This window comes from Drosophila tropicalis, unplaced genomic scaffold (assembly GCF_018151085.1).
Source record: "Drosophila tropicalis isolate 14030-0801.00 unplaced genomic scaffold, ASM1815108v1 contig_573, whole genome shotgun sequence".
Classification (NCBI taxonomy): Eukaryota; Metazoa; Arthropoda; class Insecta; order Diptera; family Drosophilidae; genus Drosophila; species Drosophila tropicalis.
This window is the reverse complement of record NW_027173049.1, coordinates 2726153-2746840: the sequence shown is the minus strand read 5'-3', so window position 1 is coordinate 2746840 and position 20688 is coordinate 2726153. Positions and strand designations below refer to the sequence as shown.

At 40.4% G+C, this 20688-nt stretch overlaps 3 protein-coding genes across 7 annotated transcripts; 1 reads left to right on the top strand and 2 right to left on the bottom strand.

The window, feature by feature from the left end:
- The first annotated feature begins 11 nt into the window (after positions 1–11).
- On the top strand, positions 12–2735 carry eIF2Bdelta (eukaryotic translation initiation factor 2B subunit delta). Of its 3 annotated transcripts, XM_068287620.1 has the most exons (5): positions 238–320; positions 451–492; positions 630–1268; positions 1325–1912; positions 1974–2735. In XM_068287620.1, exons 2-5 carry the CDS (start codon positions 460–462, stop codon positions 2655–2657), a joined length of 1944 nt encoding a protein of 647 aa, XP_068143721.1. In that variant the 5' UTR covers positions 238–320; positions 451–459; the 3' UTR covers positions 2658–2735. The 3 variants fall into 3 exon arrangements, with proteins under 3 accessions (XP_068143722.1, XP_068143723.1, XP_068143721.1); XM_068287621.1 differs by lacking the exons at positions 238–320; positions 451–492 and adding an exon at positions 12–152; XM_068287622.1 differs by lacking the exon at positions 451–492 and having other exon boundaries at positions 211–320.
- Positions 2736–3520: 785 nt separating this feature from the next.
- On the bottom strand, positions 3521–10883 carry Mtmr6 (Myotubularin related protein 6). Of its 2 annotated transcripts, none has more exons than XM_068287619.1 (10): positions 10707–10883; positions 7489–7605; positions 6120–6282; positions 5767–6050; positions 5575–5709; positions 5290–5519; positions 4699–5211; positions 4391–4636; positions 4106–4328; positions 3521–4040 (listed from the first exon to the last, which is right to left on the bottom strand). In XM_068287619.1, the coding sequence occupies exons 1-10, from the start codon at positions 10728–10730 to the stop codon at positions 3903–3905; spliced, it is 2073 nt and encodes a 690-aa protein (XP_068143720.1). In that variant the 5' UTR covers positions 10731–10883; the 3' UTR covers positions 3521–3902. The 2 variants fall into 2 exon arrangements, with proteins under 2 accessions (XP_068143720.1, XP_068143719.1); XM_068287618.1 differs by lacking the exon at positions 10707–10883 and adding an exon at positions 8842–9402.
- A 2178-nt stretch (positions 10884–13061) lies between these two features.
- Positions 13062–18704, bottom strand: LOC137575417 (focadhesin). 2 transcript variants are annotated; one of them, XM_068287991.1, is made up of 7 exons: positions 18546–18704; positions 17892–18176; positions 16513–16731; positions 15433–16456; positions 15145–15356; positions 14022–15091; positions 13062–13965 (listed from the first exon to the last, which is right to left on the bottom strand). In XM_068287991.1, the coding sequence occupies exons 2-7, from the start codon at positions 18161–18163 to the stop codon at positions 13154–13156; spliced, it is 3609 nt and encodes a 1202-aa protein (XP_068144092.1). In that variant the 5' UTR covers positions 18164–18176; positions 18546–18704; the 3' UTR covers positions 13062–13153. The 2 variants fall into 2 exon arrangements, with proteins under 2 accessions (XP_068144092.1, XP_068144093.1); XM_068287992.1 differs by lacking the exon at positions 18546–18704 and adding an exon at positions 18348–18365.
- Positions 18705–20688: the final 1984 nt, after the last annotated feature.

Below are 20688 nucleotides of genomic sequence, written 5' to 3'. Positions count from 1 at the left end.
TGCGGTGAAGTTGGCTGTGCTGCGCAGGGTTGCCAGACCAGATAATCGAAACCACTGATTCTGAATTGAGAAGCGAATTTCTTATGTTTTTGTTATTGAGCTAAAATAATCTGAGTGTACGTGTGCAGAGCCCCACACGTAGCTTAATCAAGGTAAACTTATTTAGACAGCCGCAAAAGGCGCGTCTGTAAACATACTAATCATTTAATTTTCAAGAAATAGGAAGCCATAAGCCAAAAACGATAATAAACAACTAATTAAAAACATAACCCCAAAAAGAAAGTATATTCAACGTTTGTATTAAGAATTAAAGAATTAAGGTAATTTGAAATAAGAAAAGTATACAAAAGTTAAATTAACGTGAAGCTTTTAAGATTATGGGATGCTGGGAGAGTCTTAAATTTTGATTGTTAATATCCTTTAAACTTCGAATGTCTGTGTCTTTTTAAGCCATCAATCATGTTTTTGGTGTCAAGTGAGCAGGCGACCCAGGTATCTAGACTCAGCTAAATAATTTATTAAGTTTTGAGTTTTTAGATATTGCATGATTTGAATTCGATTTAATTTCAACAGAAACTTGGACCACTTGACAAACTTCTTTAACATTACTCTCTGTCAAACCCTTTTAGAATCAAGGCAAATCAAAGAAGCAACGCCAACGCAATCGACCCAAAAACAAACGAAATCGCGAGAAAGATAACGGCATTCAAACAGACATTGTTACCTTAGTTGATCAGGAAATCATGCCACAGGTAAAGAGTCCGGCGAGTCAGGATGAGAAAACCCGCGAGGAAATCATGGCCGCAAGAGAGGCCAAGAAGATAAATAAACTGTCTAAGAAACAAAAATCAACTACTGCGGCACCAGCAACGAAACCGGAATCATCACCAGCATCTCTAGCTGGTACCACAATTATAACTGAAGTGGAACAAACCACCATAACTACCAAGCTCACAACGACCACAACCACCAGTGGCTGCACAAAGAATTTTGCTGAAACACAAGAGGCTGCTGCGCCCACACCAATTGCAACAGTTAAATCCTTGCCAGGAATTCATGGAGATGAGGCAGGCTTAAGTGAAAAGACTCGGGATCAAATCAAAGCGGAACGGGAGGCAAAAAAAGCAGCAAAACAAGCTGCAAAGGCTAGTAAGACCACGGAAAAGATCACGCAACAGTTGGGTAAAGTGACTTTAGACGAGGAAAATTCAGTGCCAGGGAAGGCAACAGTGAAGGCCTCTTCATTAGCGGCGGCTCCAATAGAAAAGGTAAGGATGTCAGATGACATAGTTCGTTATAATAAACTTTTGTTTTTTAATTGCAGAAAAAACCAGCGACAAAGGCCGAACGTCGGGCCGTTCAAGAGGCCCAGCGTGCTGCTAAGGCTCAGGCCCAAGTCCAAGGAAAGAAATCACAATCGCAGACAACAAGTCTCAATGCAAGCAAGTCCAAGATCAACACTACTAACACTCCTCCTCGAGAAACTGAACTATCACCTAGTAAGGCTCCATCGCCCTCAAAATCTCCTCAAGCCATTAACAACAACACTCCGAAATCGGAGGGTCGAGTGAAGTTATTCAACCATCTACTAACCGCTGACAAGGATGCCAGTCTATTTATAAACGATGCCCAGGTCCATCCCAGCATAGCTCGGCTTGGTGTCCAATATGCCCAGCGCACGGTGGTCGGCTCTAATGCGCGGTGTATCGCCTTTCTGCATGCCCTGCGCCAGGTGGTAAATGACTTTGAAACGCCTGCCAAAAAGGAATTTGGACGCAGTCTTGATGCAGCTGTTAAGCATCATGTTGATCATTTGCACAAATGTCGCCCACTGGCCGTGTCCGTGTTCAATGCCTACAAACAGTTTAAGAATCAGCTAACTCAATTGCCAACCGATAAGCCAGAGACGGAGGTCAGTACTAGGTTCGTCAAATTTAACTAAGCCCGCTAATTGTCTTGGTTTCCAATTTCAGCTGAAGGAACTCTTGGGCCACTTTATCGACACCTACATAGAGAATCAAATCGGCAAAGCTGCCCAGGCCATTAGCAGTTTTTTGCAAGAGAAGATTACCGACGGCGATGTCCTGCTGACCTTCGGCTGCTCGTCTCTCATTCATTTTATTTGCGAAGAGGCTAAGCGACGGCTGGTCAATTTTAGAGTCATTGTCATTGACTCTCGACCCAATTGCGAGGGTCAGGAGATGCTGCGGCGCTTGCATGTCCATGGCATACCCTGTTCCTATGTTTTGATCAATGCTGTTGGCTATGTAATGCCTGAAGCAACAAAGGTTCTGTTAGGAGCTCATGCACTGTTGGCCAACGGCTATGTAATGGCCCGCACGGGAACGGCCCAGGTGGCGCTGGTAGCCCATGCTCATAATGTCCCGGTGTTAGTCTGCTGTGAGACTCACAAGTTCAGTGAACGCTTCCAGACCGACGCCATTGTCTACAATGAGCTCAGCGATCCCAATCAATTGGTACGAAACGAAAAGTGCTGCCTTAACAACTGGCAAACAAATTCTCGGCTTACGCCCCTCAATCTAAACTATGACATTACGCCACCCGAATTGGTCAGTGCTGTGGTCACCGAGGTTGCCATTCTGCCCTGCACCAGTGTTCCCGTCATTCTGCGCATTAAACCGGACATTGGATATTAATAAGATCGATTATTAGAAACCATTGCAATTGTTGAATAAATTATTTTTATTGCACTATTTTGTGATCAAGTCAATAAACATTCGTTTTCATTCGATAGTATATAAAGGAACCATCATGGAAGGTTATAAGCAAAGTCTAATATATATTTAAGTAACCAACAGTTAAAATTCGCTTTTCTGTTTATGTTCACGATGGGAATGCTTATAAAGAATCTATTCAAATAAGTTGAAGTTCGAATGTTTATCCTATCTCACACAATTTTTAGATACACATTCATAGATATAAATAAAATGCGACCACTATAAGTATATCCAAAACAATTATCTTAAAAGCTACTCTAGCCCAGGCAAAAAAATAAATTATTAGGGTGCACCAAAAACGAAGCAGATTTGAATTTAAAGTAATCGAAATTTCCTTGAAGTGTTCCTGACACAACCAAAATATTATTTACTTCCTCAGTCCGGCCTATCTTAGAGAACGAATAAGATCGTACGGTCACCTCATCTTTTTGCAAAACCTAAGCAGTTGCAATAGATCTTCCCGCTCTATAGATCCGAAGAAATTCTTTTATATTTAACAAACCCAACTAAATTTGGTTTTCAGGTGTATTCTTTCCTAGTCTGCTAGGCTTATTCTCCTCTATTCGCCCAAGTGATAGGAGGCTGAATAGCTTCAAACCGCACAACTATTACAATCCTCTTTACACTGATGGTAATCCCGACCCTTTAAAGCATGTTTCCAGGTCTCTACGTCTTGAAAGACTATCCAGAATAGGATGTTAGTCAATGCTAAATAGGTTCGGAAAAAGGATGACCATGGGGACGGTTTTTTTTGGGATCTCTAATTTACATACATGCATATATTATTATTTTTTCATATTTAATTTAACATTGTACTTTATATTTGTGTGTCATGTGGGAAAATCATAAACGTATGGAATTGATGGAATCACAAAACAAATATCTGGTTATTTTATTTGCATGTGGTGCGCTTATTTAGTGCCCGACTCGTAGATGCTCTTAGGCTTGGAATTTAGTCACTTGGAATTTAGCTCTTACACTTTTGATTTTCATGCATACGTTTGTTTTGAATGTGCTACTAAGCAGCTAAAACTATGCAAATGCAACAGTAAATATATAATTTGTTTTTGTTTTTAAATATTTGTAATGACTTATAATTTTGTTATTTTATTTTCACACTTTACGGCCTGATCTAGCATTACCAAGGATTTTGCTAGGATCTCTTTATGGGCTCTGCTTTTGCATCTGCCGAAAACAGCCGCGGCACACGGGCACCGCCTTTCCACTATCATGTCCTGGGAGTGCCACATTTTTGTCTATGCAGCGTTCGCAGAAAATGTCTCCACATCGCCAGCAGTGGGTCTAAAACCAAAAGAGAATTGTTTACTTAGTTGGGATGTTTTCTTGCTCTTTCTTTCGTGATTTACCTTTTTGCTAAACTGATCGAAGGGGGTAGAGCAGGAGCAGGTGGTAACATTTCGCATGGGTTTCCAGTCGACCGCGACAGAGTTTATTTCATCCGGAAGCGCCTGTGGGGGACTTGTCTGTTCGGCATTTAACGAGAGGTTGGCAAAGGACATGTTGTTAGCTTTGAGGGGATGGTCATCATCGGCGGCGGATAATTCGCTTAGCTTTTTATCATAGTTGTATCTAAAATAATCGAAATCGGAAATTATTCTGCTTAAAACTGGTTTTTAATTTTAGTTGCTCACTTGTTGTCGTTGATCTCGCTGGTGGTGGGTTCTTTTGGGGCCTTGGTGGTGGAAGTTGTTGTGGCGTCTTGTAGCTTCTTGGCCGATTTGGAAATGTAGTTCTTAAAGCTGGCTATACGTTTGGTCAAATGCTGAACGTGATCCTCGAGAGAATTGCAATGTTCTTTGCTGTCTAGAAGTAAGTCGCCCAAAGGTTCTCGAGGATGGATGCCACTTTCGAAGCGGCAATACATTCCTCGCCAAAATCTGCAATGTGAACATAGAGACAATAAAACTGCGACTGACATGAAGGGTAAATCGGTTCATACTTGATGCATTGGGGTGCCAGATTGGCCTTGATGGATTCATCAACATTTGGTTTGTAAAGAGGATTAATGTATTCATTCAAATGGTTGGACATAAAGCCCCACAACGAGAATGTCCGCTCTGAAAGCTTTAGATCCAAACGATCCTTCTCACAGTTGCCAACAAAGGTGCCAAACTGACAGGAATGCACATGATCGTGGAGTATGAGGAGAAACCGCTCATTGAACTCAAAGGAATCGTTGCGCTGCGTCATAAGCTGCCAAGTACAGTCTAGAAACTGCGTGAAAATGGGCGAAACCTCTCTAGCATCTGTTTGAATGTGGCCACAACGTTCGCTAAACTTATGACCGAAGGCCAGCCAATCCTTCTCGATGAGCGCTTGGAAGCCCTTTATTGTGCGATAATAGGGATTCAGCATTAGCTGGGCCAGAGAGCACACTTGGGCGGTGCGATCCCAGCCATCCGAGCAGTGGACCACCACAGAGACGCCTTTATCAACGGCATTAGCAATGAAACTAAATCGAATGCAAAGAAAATTGTCAACAATTGGCGAGGGGGATGGGTTTTTACTGCCAATTTCAATATTTATTTACCTGGACGTGTCCAATATGGAACGTATGTGCTTTAACCATCCGGAGGACTCGAGAGCGTTCATAAAAGCGCTCATTGTGGGTGACTTCTGTTCGCAAGCCTCGAGGACCTTTTGCAAGCTGGCTCGTTGTACGTGAATATTTTCAATTCCCAAGAAGTGGAACTTAATATTCTCATAGAAAGCCTCATTTTCATACCCCTTGCCGGCGGCCCGATTGGCCATGGCATTGATCTGAAGAAATTGTCATTGTTTTAAAATGGTTTTTTCTTCTGTTTGTTTAACTCACCCTTGGTCGTGTGTCTACCACATACATATAGTCGGTATTCGGATTGGTTTTGCGAATAGCCTCCAGCATCTGCTCATCTTCCAGACAGCGGGCGCTAAAGCCAGACAAGGGCTGACTGCACCGGCAAATCGAGGCCTGGCATAACGTAAAGTATGGAAAAACACTTTAGGTACTCCTTTAATTCATAGTTACCTTGTTGTTGTGCAAGTAGGTCAATGCTGGAAGACGACCTTTAGATCGGAACCGGGAACTGCTTATCAGCATTAGGGTGGTGGCCTCTTTGGGTACATAGATCTGTCGAGGATATGTATCGCATAGTTCATACTTCTCATTCATGCTGCACAGCGTCCAGTTGTCATTTGGCACCAACATGTGCTTGAACTCGGCGTCCAGTTTGAAGAAATCCCATCCAGCATTTTTTGGGAAATCGTCTTTGGCTGGCTGATAGTTAAAGCAATACAATTTGTTGATGGAAACTGATGGGAAATTCATATGTGAGGATTCGAAATCAGTAAGCGATACGAAGAACTAAACCATTTACCCACCTGGCTGGTATAGTTTAATGAGCGAGGTGTAAACATCATGGCACTCAGAATCCTTGGGTATGACGAAGGTCACCGATAGGAATGTTTTGCACCGTATGAGCAAAGGTGACCCCGTAGTGCTTAGAGGCAACTTCTCAATGTTGGCTATGTGCATGTGTAGAATCTGTACGTAAGAAATGATAACTACGGTTAAATGGTCACTTTCACCGACACCGCCACTTAAAAATTAATAGGCCCGAGAAGGGACCACTGTAATCACTGGCAGAGAAAAATCGATACCGACCATCCGCATAATTGACACCCTGATGAAGCTACAGAGCTTGGCTCAAACTTTTAATTAACTAGAGCCATAACTTGGGCTACTGAGCGAGTAAGAGTCCTGCTCTGTGTCATAATTAACCAATTAAAATCTCATGCATGTGTGACCCGTGAAACGCATACCGCAAATGTCAAAGAGAAACTTTTGCCCCAAAATACTCGAAATGCAGTTACATGTCTGGCCCTCCGAGTCAGATCCGAGAGATGGCATTTACCACAGAGCTGAGACTAACCCTATGTTGTTTAATCCAAGTTAAATAAATTGCCAGAGAGATTCCGTGAGCTATTTAAAACAAAAATCGTTAAGCTACACATGGAAGGTAAGAGATAACAAGAAAGCTTCCTTAATGACCAATTGAAATGACGATTCATCTGGACATATATAAGGGAAAGAAAGTGCAATGCTTAATTAACAAGAACGGATAATCCAAACAACACGATTTACAATAGGAATAACTGAATTTCATTTGTAAAATATTTCAATTGTCTGCTTTGTGGCTTTGTACATCACTGACAAACGAAAGTTGGAATGTGCAACAAATGCAAATCCCTTGTCCTAAAAAGCTGTTTTGGTTGGATGTGTGAGAGCGCGCCACACACAGTCACAATGGCAAAGCCATTTAAAATTGTGTTTTAAATAATACATATACATACATATGTATGTACATGCAGCATACGAGGCGTATACGCAACATTTGTTATGTTAGCTTTAAGGTGTCTTCAGAGAAGAACTTTAAAGCCTTGAGGCCAAAAGTTGGCAAATAAACATGGAAAACTTTTAACACTCAACCTAAGGACTCTCCAGAGCCAAGTAGCGGGAGCCAAAGAGAGCAAAGACACACACTTTAGTCAAGCCAAGAAGAAGAAGTAGGCGGAAGAGACGAGGTCAAGCTAAAACACTTTTAAACACGTTCCAAGACAGCGACTTGTCTTTGCCATTTCCCACATTTATGTGGCAATTACTTTTCTGTTTTTTTTTTTTTTTTTGTTTTTATTGTTTTTCAGTCATAAAATAATTGATGACGTCATATAGCATTCCTTTTCAACTTACCCAGGTCTCCTTGTTACTATCCGGCTCTACGAATATCAAGTGTGTGGCTGTTAGATACAAAGTTCCAACAGTCGGATTCTTTGTATTATATCGATCGATCATACGCACATTTTCCACCTGAAAATAAAGTTAAACGAAAATATTACAATAATTTTTCTTTTTGCTTTCAAACTTAAACAACATTTGCTGACGTCAGCCATTGAAGCAGCTCACATTCGGCAGCCACCCACAGTCAACCCCAAACAAGCCAAAAAATAAGAGCAGTTTCTCGATTCAAGTGAAGGCAAAGAGATACTTATTTGGTCAGTTGGTTCAACTTCAGAATTTCCCAGTCGACTGCTTTATTTGTTGTTTTTTGTTATGCTTTTTATTTAAGTTTGCGATTCTTCAGTAGATAAATTAAATTGTTGTTGGTTAGCCAGCATTTTTCCTTTGATGTCGTCCGTTTTATCATTTCGCCTCATTCCCTCATGTGCGCATTCCTGAGGCATTTCAGGCCCCAGTTAGGATAATTTTATTCAATTGTTTTTCCTTTTTGATTTAAGGTCAGGATGAACTGCCTAATCTCTGAGGAATTTAAGCGATAAGTTAAAAAAAAGTTAGGCACCGTTTACCAACAACTACAGCCATTTTATTGACAAATTGTTTAGGTTCCTAATTTCTAATTTCTAAAATAGTTTGTAGAATAATAATCAATTTTTCCCATTTTTAGACTCGACCTCTTTATTTGTTACACTAATATTGAAAAATATATAAAGAACTTCAAGGCTCTCTATTACATTTTCTTTGTAACAGTTTATTCATATTTAATAAATATGTGATTAGGAAGCTGAAAAGGGAACTATTTTTTTTAAATCATGTTCAACTGTTTGGCTTAAATATCCTGTTTTCGCAGGACAATGAAGTCTATTTAATTTTTATCGCTTTTTATGAACAATATCTCATTTGACGGAAAATTTAATTCACCATCTTTAGTAGTTGGTTTTACTTTAGAAGGAGTAAGTCCCGTAAAGTGACGCCAACCAGAGTAGACCATTTATTTGCTATCTCTCTCCATTGTACCAAATGGGCAAATTTTATATTATAATTTGTATAAAGAATAAGGTCTTTGATAAATGCCAATTTGATGTTTAAGTTTCCAATATGTAGAATTGACGCAGGGAAAATGGAAATGTCAACAAAGCGGTTTGCCTGTTGCAGTTGAGGAGTCCCTGTGGTCCCTGAGGATATTGCTCAGCATATTTTGCCATCTGCATATTTTCCGGCCAAGCGCCGACAACGATGCAGTAAAGGGATTTACTTAATGCAGGACAATGGCAATATGCTAGCTCAGTGTTTGATATGCCTTATTACCTTTTTAAGTACACAATTGCCATTGTAGTAGACTGGAGCCTCGTTGAACTCTTCTTCGATCCATGAGACTACTTTGTCGGAGACAAAAGGGGGCACTGGTACGCCCCAGAGTCTTTTATTACCATCGGGCGGTTCTTCTGTCTCCGGCGATATGTTGTCAAAGCTCAGGCGTAGGGCCGATGTTGGAGACAGTTGGCGTTCGATTTCGTTAAACTTGTTCATGAATCTGGTGAAATCCATTATGCTAATAAGTAAAAAGGACGAACAGGACGACCGGGAGGTGGGAACAAAACGTTTATTGATTTTAAATTAACTATAGAAACATTTGTAAGACCCTTTTGTATCAGCAATGCCCGTGAATATAAATCAAATCACGTGAGTGAGATTGGGTGGCACAAGACTTTCACTTTTAGCTTCTCACACACATACACACACTGCAATATACTGCTATACAATATTGTATAAATATATGTACGCGTCACTTTGTTGTGTTTTTGTGGTAGGTGGGCGGACACTTTGCGGTCCCAGCAGGATTTAGGACCAGCGCGAAACACTCCCGACCAGCAGTTGACGTGAACTCAGCTCCATGTGTGGCGGTCGCGCGCTTAAAAGCAAGCTATGGTTATTTTCTTTTCTCTGCTTGTGTAGGGAAATTGGCCAGGGACTTTCTCTCTCTCAGTTGGCCATATAAAAAAAGAAATTTGCAACGGCGAAAGAACTTGAAACGGCGAAATTTGATTTTTATCTTGTTGTGGGTTTTTTAAAATCAAAAAGGTAAATAATTTTAGCCTAATATCCCGTTTTCTAAATATTTTTTATTCAGTAGAAAAGTTTACAGACATTAAAGCGGCGTAAATCCACAAACAGCCATGCATTTAAATATGCCCGTGGACGAATGTAAAAAATATTTTTTAAACGTTATTCGGAGTTTGTGAACAACAAAGATCAGAGAATCTGAATTTTTCGCGTTTCTTCACCATTTCGAAGTCTTGTAGTTTGACCGTAAACAGAGCCACAAGAACCCCAGACTGCATACCTGGATCTTTCCTTAAATACTTAAATTACAATTTAACGATTTGGCTGAAATTCACCAGTTTACACATTTACATTTGTAAATGGCTTCATAAAATATTTTGTGACTTTTCCTGTCTGTTATTCAAAAATCTCATGTATCAAGAAAAATTGTATAAGAATTTTTGAAACCAACTTCTCACAAGCTATGTACCAACAGAACAATAGATCTTGCTTTTTGTAATTCTTTCTCAAAGTAATTCCATTTGAATGTCTTGTTTTCCCACACAAGGCAAGGCCAAGTTCCGCGCAAAAACACTCCAAGTGCGCCCATCAAGTGCTTTAAGAATATGCAATGTCAAAGGGCAATCGCCACGTGAGGCCTGTTTATTACACATTTCGAAATGGAAAATTTCAATTCAGCCCAGCATCTGGGTTGAGGAAACCTTTTCAACTTGGCCAACAAAATGTACAAAGCAGGGAGGCTGGTGGGCGGTTCTTGGGTTTATTTACTGGCCGTCTATGCGCATGTTTTCAGGCAGTACATATGTATGTACATACGTCTATACACATATTAATATAGATTATTTTATATTTGTTGCACAGTTGGTCCTTGCGTGCAAGTGTGGGTGGCATTGGGTGAATGGAAGGGGAATTGGCCAGCAGTGCCGGCAAGGTAAGTCACAGGAACTCAGGGTGGCCATCGATTTCGGATAATAAACGGGGCAGAGGCATGACTCACAGATGCAGATCGAAAGGATTTTTATTCAATAGACGCATCGGGCACAACACGTACGACATGGTTTTTTGATAAGGATTACACTTAGGTGGCCATAATAAAAAAAAGTCTTTACCTTTGCCAGCTTTATATCATCCATTGTTTACGTTAGGTTTTGGAATCGGAATCTTACAGATTCCCTTGATTTCCATATAGAGAAACACTTTCACTGGATTATATCGTTTAGAGAGCACAGCCTCGGTTTGTACACTTAAAATTCTAAAAATAACACAAGCTTTTCTTAAGAGTTCAGTTTAATTTCCAGTATAATTATAATTAAAAAATTACTTGTTGTGTTTTCGGCTCGAAACCTCGTCTCGAACTTACTCAAACCTCCTCGAACCTACATGGCAAGTTTGAAGCTTTCTGGTAACTTAATCTGGCAGCACTGCTACAAATTGAGGAGGTTTGACGAACATGTTAGAGTAGCCGGCGAAGACAAGGAACCGGAACCACACTCTTGGTTCAATTCAATTAAATTTGTTAAACCGCCAAGGCAATTTGAATTCGTTGGTTCAGCAAAGCGCTGAGCCTCTTTTGGCTGGATTCGTATTCCTCTTTGTGATGGAAATTCTTGTTTTCTTTCTGCAGTGGGTGGGAAGTGTCAAGTGATAGTGTTGGAAAATGTGGCGGATAGTGGCGGTGATTTTGAAAAATCTTCGCTTTTAATATAATAATTGTCATCTTCAATTACAATCGATGATCTGCTGCAAGAAAATGAATAAGAAAACAAACCCCAAAACTACCCCTGATCTAAAGGCATTAGCGGTGGAGAGAACATGTGTTGAGAAGAAAAAATTGACCAAAACACTGTGAAAAGTGGTAAGTAAAATATATATTTATTATCATTAATAAATTCACTAAAAATAATTAAAATAAAAATAATTTGATTAGTTTATAATTTAACAAATTAAATTTCCAAATGTTTTCTTCCACAGTTTGATTTCCTAATGCAGCAAAACGAGCATATTGCGAATGCATTGGATCGTCACTTCGACAGGCAGTATGCGCTTTTAACGCGAGTGTTAGTGGCATCGGCAACAACATCGGCTCGCCCACCACCCACACCAGCAACCCCTACACCAGCAACACCAACACAAACAAACAAATTAAACAAATTTTGAGAACATTCTTCACTGAATTTATTGTGCGACAACACTTAAAAACTCTACTTCTCTTAATAATTTACTTTGAATGTTCTCCTATAAGTTTAATGATTAATTAAATCTTTCCAAAAAGTGTTTATTAATTTACATGATAAGCGGCTCTTAACAATACACTTGAGAGGGTTTGGTTAGTTTTCATACAACGACATTCGGTTACAACGATACCGCTTTTAACGATTTACCGATATAAGAAAGATGATGATACACCAATAAAGCAAATATTTTAATTTTATTAAACAAATGCATTTTCACATGCTTTTTACAAGCATATCATAGTATCTCGCTCACTCAAGCATGCGAGCACCCTAGCGCCCCCCCAGCCAACGGCAAACTCTGGCCTTATGGAATAACGTTTACATATGCACTCGATTCATTTTTGCCCGATTTTGATCAAATTTGGTATTTTGCTGGATATTAGTATCAAATATGGGACATAATCGAGTTTTTTAAAATTACGGGCGCGGAAACGGGCATCTCTAGCTAGAATAGTTGTCTCTAGCTAGAATAGTTTTTGAGATAAACGCTTTTTTTTAAATTGCGGGGAAGGAAGGGGCATGGCAAAAAATTAAAATAAACTCGATCGCTTTACATACTACACGAGTCTAAATACCAAATTTGGTGGATCTAGCTTTTACAGTCTCCGAGATCTAGGTGTTCATACGGACAGACGGACAAGGTTAGATCGACTCGGACGTTGATCCTGATCAAGAATATATATGCTTTGTGGGGTCGGAGAAGCTTCCTTCTGCCTGCTACATACATTTTGGCGACTTTAATATACCATTTCACCCTATGGGTGTATGGTATAATTAGATTGAGAATTTAACTTAATAAATTTATCATCGTGCTTTATTACTTTATTATGTATGGGAGCTATATGATATAGTGATCCGATCCGGCTGAACCCGAGATATACAACCTGTGCAGTATATACAAGCCCATATGCAAAATTTCGAATTTCTGTAGCTCTTACGGTCTAGGAGGAAGTTGTGTTGATCCAGAGGGACGGTGTACGGACATGGCTATTTAAACACTAATCTTCGTGCTGATCAACAATCAACTTTATCGGAAAGCCAAAACCGGCCTAATGTATTTGTGAGAAAGAAGAATTTCGTTTGGACACTCTAAAGCCCGTCAGTCTGAATTAACGTCTTCCTATATTACAGATTCAGGAAAATTCGACTTTTGAAATAAACGATACCTGCCAAACAATAGCAAATGCAAGAACCAAAGGAAGTCATTGATAATTTATGAAAATTTCAAAATTGTGCGTAATATTGTATATTTCTAAAGGTTCAATAAAACATGTAAATGGACGCGTGTAAGTGCACTAGCGGTTCAAATTGGACAGTTGACATTATTTACGTAAACCAACGTATTTGGTCCAAACACCTTTCTGGTCAAAATAAGATTTGTTACGTGAACAGATTATGGAGTCCTTTAAAATTGTTGTGTAGTTTGGTGGAATCGAAGAATGTTTATAGAGATTATACAGAAATTCGTAGATTCTAGCTTCCTGATCTTTCCAAAATATGTGATCACACAAAAACTGAAGACTTTCGGGGAAAAGCAAAAGCCGCTCTTTGTCATCAGTGGCAACGACATCCACGCTGCCCAGGAGTACAGCACAACCAGAGAGGACATCTACAGCCAGTATGAATATGTCCAGGAGGTACAGAGCTCTAGTTAATTTCTCCTTGTTACTTGACGCCTCAGCCAGAAGCATTTGAATCTCGAGGAATAATTCCATTATCCAATTGCAGGCATTTTCATCACTACCAAAGGCATACAAAGTGGAGGCCAGATGCCGATAGAAGAAGCCGCGCTCATCCGGCCGTCGTTCATATGCATCAATAATGGGTGTTAGCCATTTAAGAGGATTTGCCAATTTGTCATTGAATAACACCAAGTAGCAGCGTATGATCGTTGCTTTCTTTAACTTTCCCATTGGAGTTTCCCACCAATTGGCGGGCGTGGTTAAGCCATTAATGGCATTGGGATGCAAAACGGCAACTACCTCAGTGTAGCGTTCAAAAAGTCGCGAGTCTAAATTCATTGAGTCCATATAACGCTCCACGATGAGTGTGAAAACATCAAGGACCTCGGGAATCTCGCATTTCTCAGTAAATATATGCTTTACGCTCTCAAGGAATTTCTCAAAAAGACAACCTGGAGAAAAATTGGAAGATTAATTCAGTAGTTTTTCCAGCTACACAATAGCTTACCTTCGTTAAAATCGTTTAGCTGAGATTCCTTAAAACAATAGACAGCAACCTTCTCGGCGAACCCCTTTAAAATTTGTAAGCTCACACTGTTGGTTATTTCCGGCAGCAGCGAGAAGAGTAGCAAAAGATCCTCCTCAAAACAATTCGGCTCGAAGTCAATCAGGAAGTTTTCCAACAGTCGTCGAGCTGTTCCAGAATGCTGTGCTTGGTTTTTGGCAATCATAATGCAGAACTTCCTCGCGTCAAAGGACAAATGAAAGAAACTGGTTAGGCAACTCCAGTCCAGCGGCGGAATGGGCTTCACGAACTTCTTGGACAATGCTCTGAGGGCAAATGTCACAGCGTATGGTTCTGGAACGTAGTCGCCAAAACGGGCTTGACTCACTATGTAGTTGGTGACTGCACGCAATGGGCTGTTGGCACCTAAACCAACCAATTTACGTGGCTCTGGTTTGCCTTCAGGTAGGCGATACAGCTCCCTCCGGAAGAAACTGATCTCATTTGCTATGTAGTGGGCAATGAGATCTGCAGCTGCATCTCCACACTCCGGTCGTATTTTTTGTAGTAGTTGTACCCACACTTCGCCAGGCACAGCTTCCTGCTGCAAATCAATTACATCACGACCACCACTATTTACTGCTCCACCAACAATTTCGAATCGAAAGTGGGCTGGAATGTGGCGGAGATTAAGTGTGGTGCCGGGCTCATAGCTCTTAAGAGCGGATAGTGCATTCCGCACTTGGGTGGCGTCAAGTCCAGGTCGACTAATGGCCTGCCATAGGTGTTCCAGGGCATCGTCTGCCAATTTTTCATACTCCAGCGTAGGGGTCTGTAGCAGGGGAACCAAACCAAAAAATCGATACAGCGATCTAAGAGTCTGTGTTCGTTGCTCATTGCGAAATTTACTGCCCAACGCTTGCCAGGTAGAAGCAATATTTACTGTGTGGCTATCACAGAGGACATAGATTGCATCCAGAGCCATGGAGGTAGCCAAATCACCTTCCTCATCGGCGCAGCTGTTGAGGATGTTGCTTAGATGTGGCAGGATTTCAGAGCCATGTAAGGCGGGTCTAACAAAATATCAAGATTAGTTGTCTGGGAAAGAATAAATTGAACATTTTACTTCTCCTGGCAGATTTCTCGCATGGCATAAGTGCGTGCTATTTGCAGCTCCCAGGGTTTGTTGATCTCCTGTAGAGGTTGAGCAATCTGTTTCAGCAAGAAGGGGTAAGTGCGTGCCTCCACACGCCACAAGCGAAGGTACAAGTCAATACATAAGGTGGCATTTTCGGTGGCTAAATTGCGAATAGTATTTAAAATCATGGGCACATTATCCTGTGAAAAGAGAGATGACGCATTTAGGACTGATAAAAAGGGCAGTGGGGTACGCTATTGGTCTGGGAAAACTTACCTTAGATACAGCAAAGCTGGCCAGGCCTCGCAGCAGTTCCAACTGCAGCTCTGGATTATTCTCATGTGCCAGTTTAAAAATGTAGGTCATAAGGAAATCGTAGGCTATGCCTTCATTCACCTTGATTATCTGGAGTATAACTTCGTAAATTTTGAACCAGCAATCCAAGGCTGGTTCACGCGACAAAAACATAGCACGCAGGAATAAATGCAGGCGCTGGCAAAAGGCAGTGTTGGCCTTGACGTTCAAGGCATCCACAAAGGCAAAGACATCCTTGTTCTCGGAGTTATCAAAGGACTCAACCAGTACAGACAAGTCAAATGCTATAGCAATATCCGGATGATAGTTTCGTATATGAGCCGGCTGCAATTGTTTAGTGGAAATCGTGTTCTCTTTTAATTTCTTTTCCTGTTGATCGAGCACTCGGTCCACTATCTGCTTCGCCAATGCCAGACCCTCGGCGGGGATAAACGTAGTCTGAGACATCCACTGAATGATACCGTCCAGACACATGTTTAAAATGTATTCGTGACCACACTGTTCTTGCACCACTATAAAGACTATGATCCTTAACAAGTCAGCCAGATAGAAGGGGGACAACAAGTGCAGGGTCTCGGCCATTAGAACCAACAGCACATGATAATGGTTCTGGGTGTGCTCGCGCGTAGCATGCAAAACTCTTAACACACACTGCAAACTGGGTCTTGGATCTATGCCATAGATAGCCAATTGCTTGATAATGCATGCCTGGTATATGCAAAGATCAATGGACTGAGCATGATCGGACTGTTGCAAAAAGTAGTCAGTGGCCTCAATCACCAATATGCTGGTGGAGAGACAAGTGCCGGCGTTGTTAAATTTACTCCACGACAACAGCTCCTGCATGAGATCCCTGGCTTCAGGCTGATTGCGACTCAAGCCAAGCAGGCAAGTCCAAATTGGCTTAACATCAGGCAGAGTCTTGGGATTACACAGTACATAGAGGAACACGGGACGCAGATACTCAATGCTAAAATCGCGAATACTAAAACAAAGCATTTGTTTTAACTTCAATTAAAATGCATGCAAATGAAATGTTACCTTTTGTCATGGTGCAGGCAGATTCCAATAATCTTATTGCTCACATCGTGCATATTGGCGCTCGAATGCTGCAAAAGTGATATTATAGGATGTTGCTGCGTCTTCATGCTATAGGGACATAAGTAGGTTTCCTGCTCCTTCAATAAAGTGGTTTTTCGCTTCAGATTAAGTAATTGCAAGTTAAGTATGCTCTCTGTTATAACGGCAAAGTGAATGGGGCTATAGAAATTGTAAAAATTTAGTTAATCAGGTGTTTTAAGATTGAGTAAGAAGGTTGTTCTTGTATAATGGTTTTGGTGCCCTCTGATTAATAATGGTTCAGCTATGATCGGGAGATAATTTTGTTTTCCCATTTCGAAATCAGTTTGGCCTTTCCAGTGTGAACGTTCTTGAGAAATTGTATTTGTTTCTAAATTCTAGACATTTCCCTTCCATTTTTTTCTGTAACATTTATAACTTTTGAAAAATATTAAGAAATGTTGATTCCTACAAAGCATTCTTTTAAATCCTTTGAGGAAGAACTGTCTGTCAATTATTCGGCTAAATTATACAATGTATTTATGGGCCTTTCGAAAGCTTTTGTCCATCACTAGCAGGATTCTAGCGATGTTTGTATGTATTTGGCCCTGAACTGATTTTTATTTTCCAGTTGGTCATTAAGGTGTAACGACTTCAACGGCGTTTAGCGGCAACTTCCGCCGCCTCGCCTACATATAGTATGTGTGCAGTTCTTTGATTCTGGCGGGCAAATCGCTTTGCGGTGGACGCGGTAATTACTATTCACACTAGGGCGAGGATTGCCGAGCCAAGTTGAGGTAATTGCGGTTTCTCTTTCAGCCAATTAATATGCAATTCTTTTTGCCTACACTTGCAGTGGCCGCTGGCAATGCAAGGTTAATTAGTGTCCTTCGGCTACTCCTTGAATTCAAGTTCAATGTTGCGTTCATCAAGGCTCTGAGCAGCGGTACTACTTATGCGTATAGGAAATGCTTAATAGATTTTATGGCGCCTCATGCATAATTCGCGATTGCGGTCAACAGGAAACCCAGCCCAATGCCAAACAAGAACTCTAGTTTCCTGTCCAGTCCGGTATAAATCATTTTCGCATTTATCCACATGACGTGTTAAGTGCCTGGCAATTAATTGGGGGCATTCGCTTCCAGGGTGTTGCGTGTGAGAAAAGAAGGGCTCTGGTGATGCGGTAGCATTTCAAAGCTCAGGCATTGGTAAGTGTTAAATGGTGTTCTATACATTAAATCTCAGCTCCAACAAAGTAGTTGAAATTAATTTATGCAAGCAATTGAAGCGTGCGCCTTTAAGACATGTCTACCAAGTATGTGGGTCGATGTCCGCACCCGAGCCCTAACCGTTGGCCTTACCTCGCATTGGCCAGCAGGGATAGGAGTGTGTTCTGCATACTAGTGGCCTCCAGGACGCCCTCCTCTACAAGGCGTACCAAAGTCTGACAGCTCATCAGACTCAATTGCATGTGGTCGTGTTTGCATTGCTGCTTTAGGAACTCGATTTCCTTGATTTGATGTTCGGGCACTTGCTTCTCCCGGCTCTCCACGATTTTACTGTAGATTTTCTCCAGGCATGAAGCTAGTTTAACCACCGAACTGCTCGGCTTAATGCTCTCAAAGTCTTCCATGGTGGAGTGTTCACTGAAAATGGTTACAAGGAAATTACAATTGGGTTTAATCAGTGCAATTGGAGCTAATTCAAATTCATAATAAGACCGTTGTCTCACACACACACACGCACACAGACACACACACACACAAAAATACACAAACAAAACGGAAAGAGCGGGATTTATGGTTTGTTGGGGTCACTTTGCTTTTTCCTTTTTTTTTTGGAATTTTGCCGAGCACGTCCTTTCAGCACCGAGGTTCCGACTCGAATGTTTTGGCTTTTCGTTTGAATTGTCGTTGGCGTTTCCGCCTTTGAAGGTTTGCCAACAAGTGTTGCGTGAGTGATTCTACATAAAAGCCATGAAATTCCATTAAAATAAATAAATTTAAATATTTAACCTTTTGATGCATGCACTTTCAAGGAGTATCAGTTGTTATTTCGCCAACAGCATAAACAAATCAAACATGACCAGTTGGAACTTGAAATATGAGTAAAGTTAAATGGTTAATTTGCTGATACGCCAAATACCGAATGTCACAATCGTATGAGATGATAGGTCAGCCAAAAAATAAACACTCTAGTGTATCACAAAATGCTGTAAACTATTTAATAATTTGTTTTAAAATCAGAAATGTGAACAATTTCCAACTGGGTGGAACCGGCAACAGCTGTTCAATCAGCTGTTTTATTTTTTCCGCCTTACTTTAATTTTAGCCAAAAATAGCTAGATTTGGTTTTATTCCAAATAGTGGGTTTTTTCCGAATAGTGGGATATTAATTACCTTATACTGGGATTATTTAATTTACAAAAACGTATTTTTTTAAAGTTTAAGATTATATGAATAAGCCGCTTTCTTTTATTTAACTTTTAAAGTTAATTATTTCCTTTGGCTTTTTAAATCGTTCAGGGTGACAGTCAACCTTATTAGCAATTTTTCACCCGCAACATTATCTTTTTCCGAATGTTTCCAAGGGGTTTCCACCTAGGAGGAAATTGCTTCATGAAATTTAATAAAGTGGCGTTCTTTCATTAATAGACTTGTATTATTATTGTTTTCAGTATATGATATTAAGCCCAACTATATTTTACAAGCAGTAGCAACTATTGATTTTAGCTTGAAATAAAACTATATCCAGATAGTAGCCAGGGTTTCGAATCCCAATCCTCGTTGTTCAGTTGCCTAATTGACTGGTTCACTTAGATAACTCATATACCCAGGACTGCTATTAATATACTTGTTTGATGTGTTAATCTGTAAACATATACATATATATATATTTAATGTACCCTAGCTAGGATTTATGGACTACTTCAGTTTTTGATTCATTGCGTGGGTGTAAGCAACCACGACGTTTTCTTCCGTTACTGACTTTTCACTTAATTGACTTTATGCATTTTTGTTTTTCTCTTTTCTTTGCAACAAGCCTCGTCGTAAAATGAAATTAATTATGCTGCTGCAGCTATAAAAATGTAACCAGGCAGAAAAGAAAAGTCAAGGCACAGCGATCCGAACGAAACGAGACAAAAAAATTAAGGTGGCAAGAGGGTCCATTAACGGGGAAGGAAGGAAAGTTAACCGGAAAAGGTACTGCGGCTGTGATGCGACCCAAAAGAAAAGCAAAACAAAAACTCCTGTAGCATTAAAATAACTACGGGTCGAGTTTAAACTGCAATCATTCATGGAGCCAGCAAAGGCATAGCAGGAACAAAGGTTAAGACAAAAAAAAAATACGGCAAGGCCAACATAATTTCCGCTTCCTGGGCCAAATATATCTCGTTTGTTTGCCCGTGACTTTTTGGGCCACGGGGATTTATGATTTTATTACCACAAGGTAAGAAAAGACAGTCGAATAGCATGAGAACTCAGGAAGAATTTTATTTTTCATCCTGGGTCTAAGACATTGAATTTTGATCGCTGGGCTAAGAAAAATTGAAGTCCAAGTCATGTTCATTAATTTTATTCAACTCTTAATGTTTATTTTGGGCTCAAAGAGATTTCTACGATTTATTTCTATGTGCCTGCAAGGAGGACAGCAATAGCATACGGAAAGCTACTTTAATACACCCTGTAATCACTTTGCAGTAAGGTATATCCTAGGAGGCCAAACTGTTTGATATGACAATATTGAATTATTTTGTGTGTATATGTATTACAGAGTATCGTTTATTCGGCCTTCTTTTCCTCCTAGCTAGCAGTTCTGCCATTAATTCAATCCTTGGATTTTTCTTTGAAGTTCAATGACACATTTTCTGGGGAAATGTTGCTGATATACAATAAATATTTATACATATTTGCGGCTGCTCTATAGTGTCAATGAACTGGCTGCCCAAATCCGCAAAGTGAAAGTCGATTTGGTTGCTGGGTGTCAACAGGTTGGCTAGAAAGAAGGGAATTGGGTTTGGGTTAGAAGGGGAATCACTGGCTGATGTGGTAGATTCTTGTATGCTGCCACGTACTGTTGACAATTTGCATAAAATATGTTACACGCCTCGTAAATAACACTCAACACACATGAAAAGCAGCACGTGGCATTTGAATT

Bases quoted from the DNA above. Each gene is read 5' to 3' on its own strand.
- Mtmr6 (XM_068287618.1), bottom strand. From the start codon at position 9,081: ATGGATTTCACCAGATTCATGAACAAGTTTAACGAAATCGAACGCCAA. The intron at 7,606-8,841 runs GTAATAAGGCAT...CTTTATTTTCAG, and splicing joins GCAATTGTGTACTTAAAAAG to GTGGAAAATGTGCGTATGAT. The intron at 4,041-4,105 runs GTAAATCACGAA...TTTTGGTTTTAG, and splicing joins TCGATCAGTTTAGCAAAAAG to ACCCACTGCTGGCGATGTGG.
- LOC137575417 (XM_068287991.1), bottom strand. From the start codon at position 18,163: ATGGAAGACTTTGAGAGCATTAAGCCGAGCAGTTCGGTGGTTAAACTA. The intron at 15,092-15,144 runs GTAAAATGTTCA...ATATTTTGTTAG, and splicing joins CGAGAAATCTGCCAGGAGAA to ACCCGCCTTACATGGCTCTG. The intron at 13,966-14,021 runs GTAAGCTATTGT...ATTTTTCTCCAG, and splicing joins GCTAAACGATTTTAACGAAG to GTTGTCTTTTTGAGAAATTC.
- eIF2Bdelta (XM_068287620.1), top strand. From the start codon at position 460: ATGTTTTTGGTGTCAAGTGAGCAGGCGACCCAG. The intron at 493-629 runs GTATCTAGACTC...AAACCCTTTTAG, and splicing joins CAAGTGAGCAGGCGACCCAG to AATCAAGGCAAATCAAAGAA. The intron at 1,913-1,973 runs GTCAGTACTAGG...TTCCAATTTCAG, and splicing joins CCGATAAGCCAGAGACGGAG to CTGAAGGAACTCTTGGGCCA.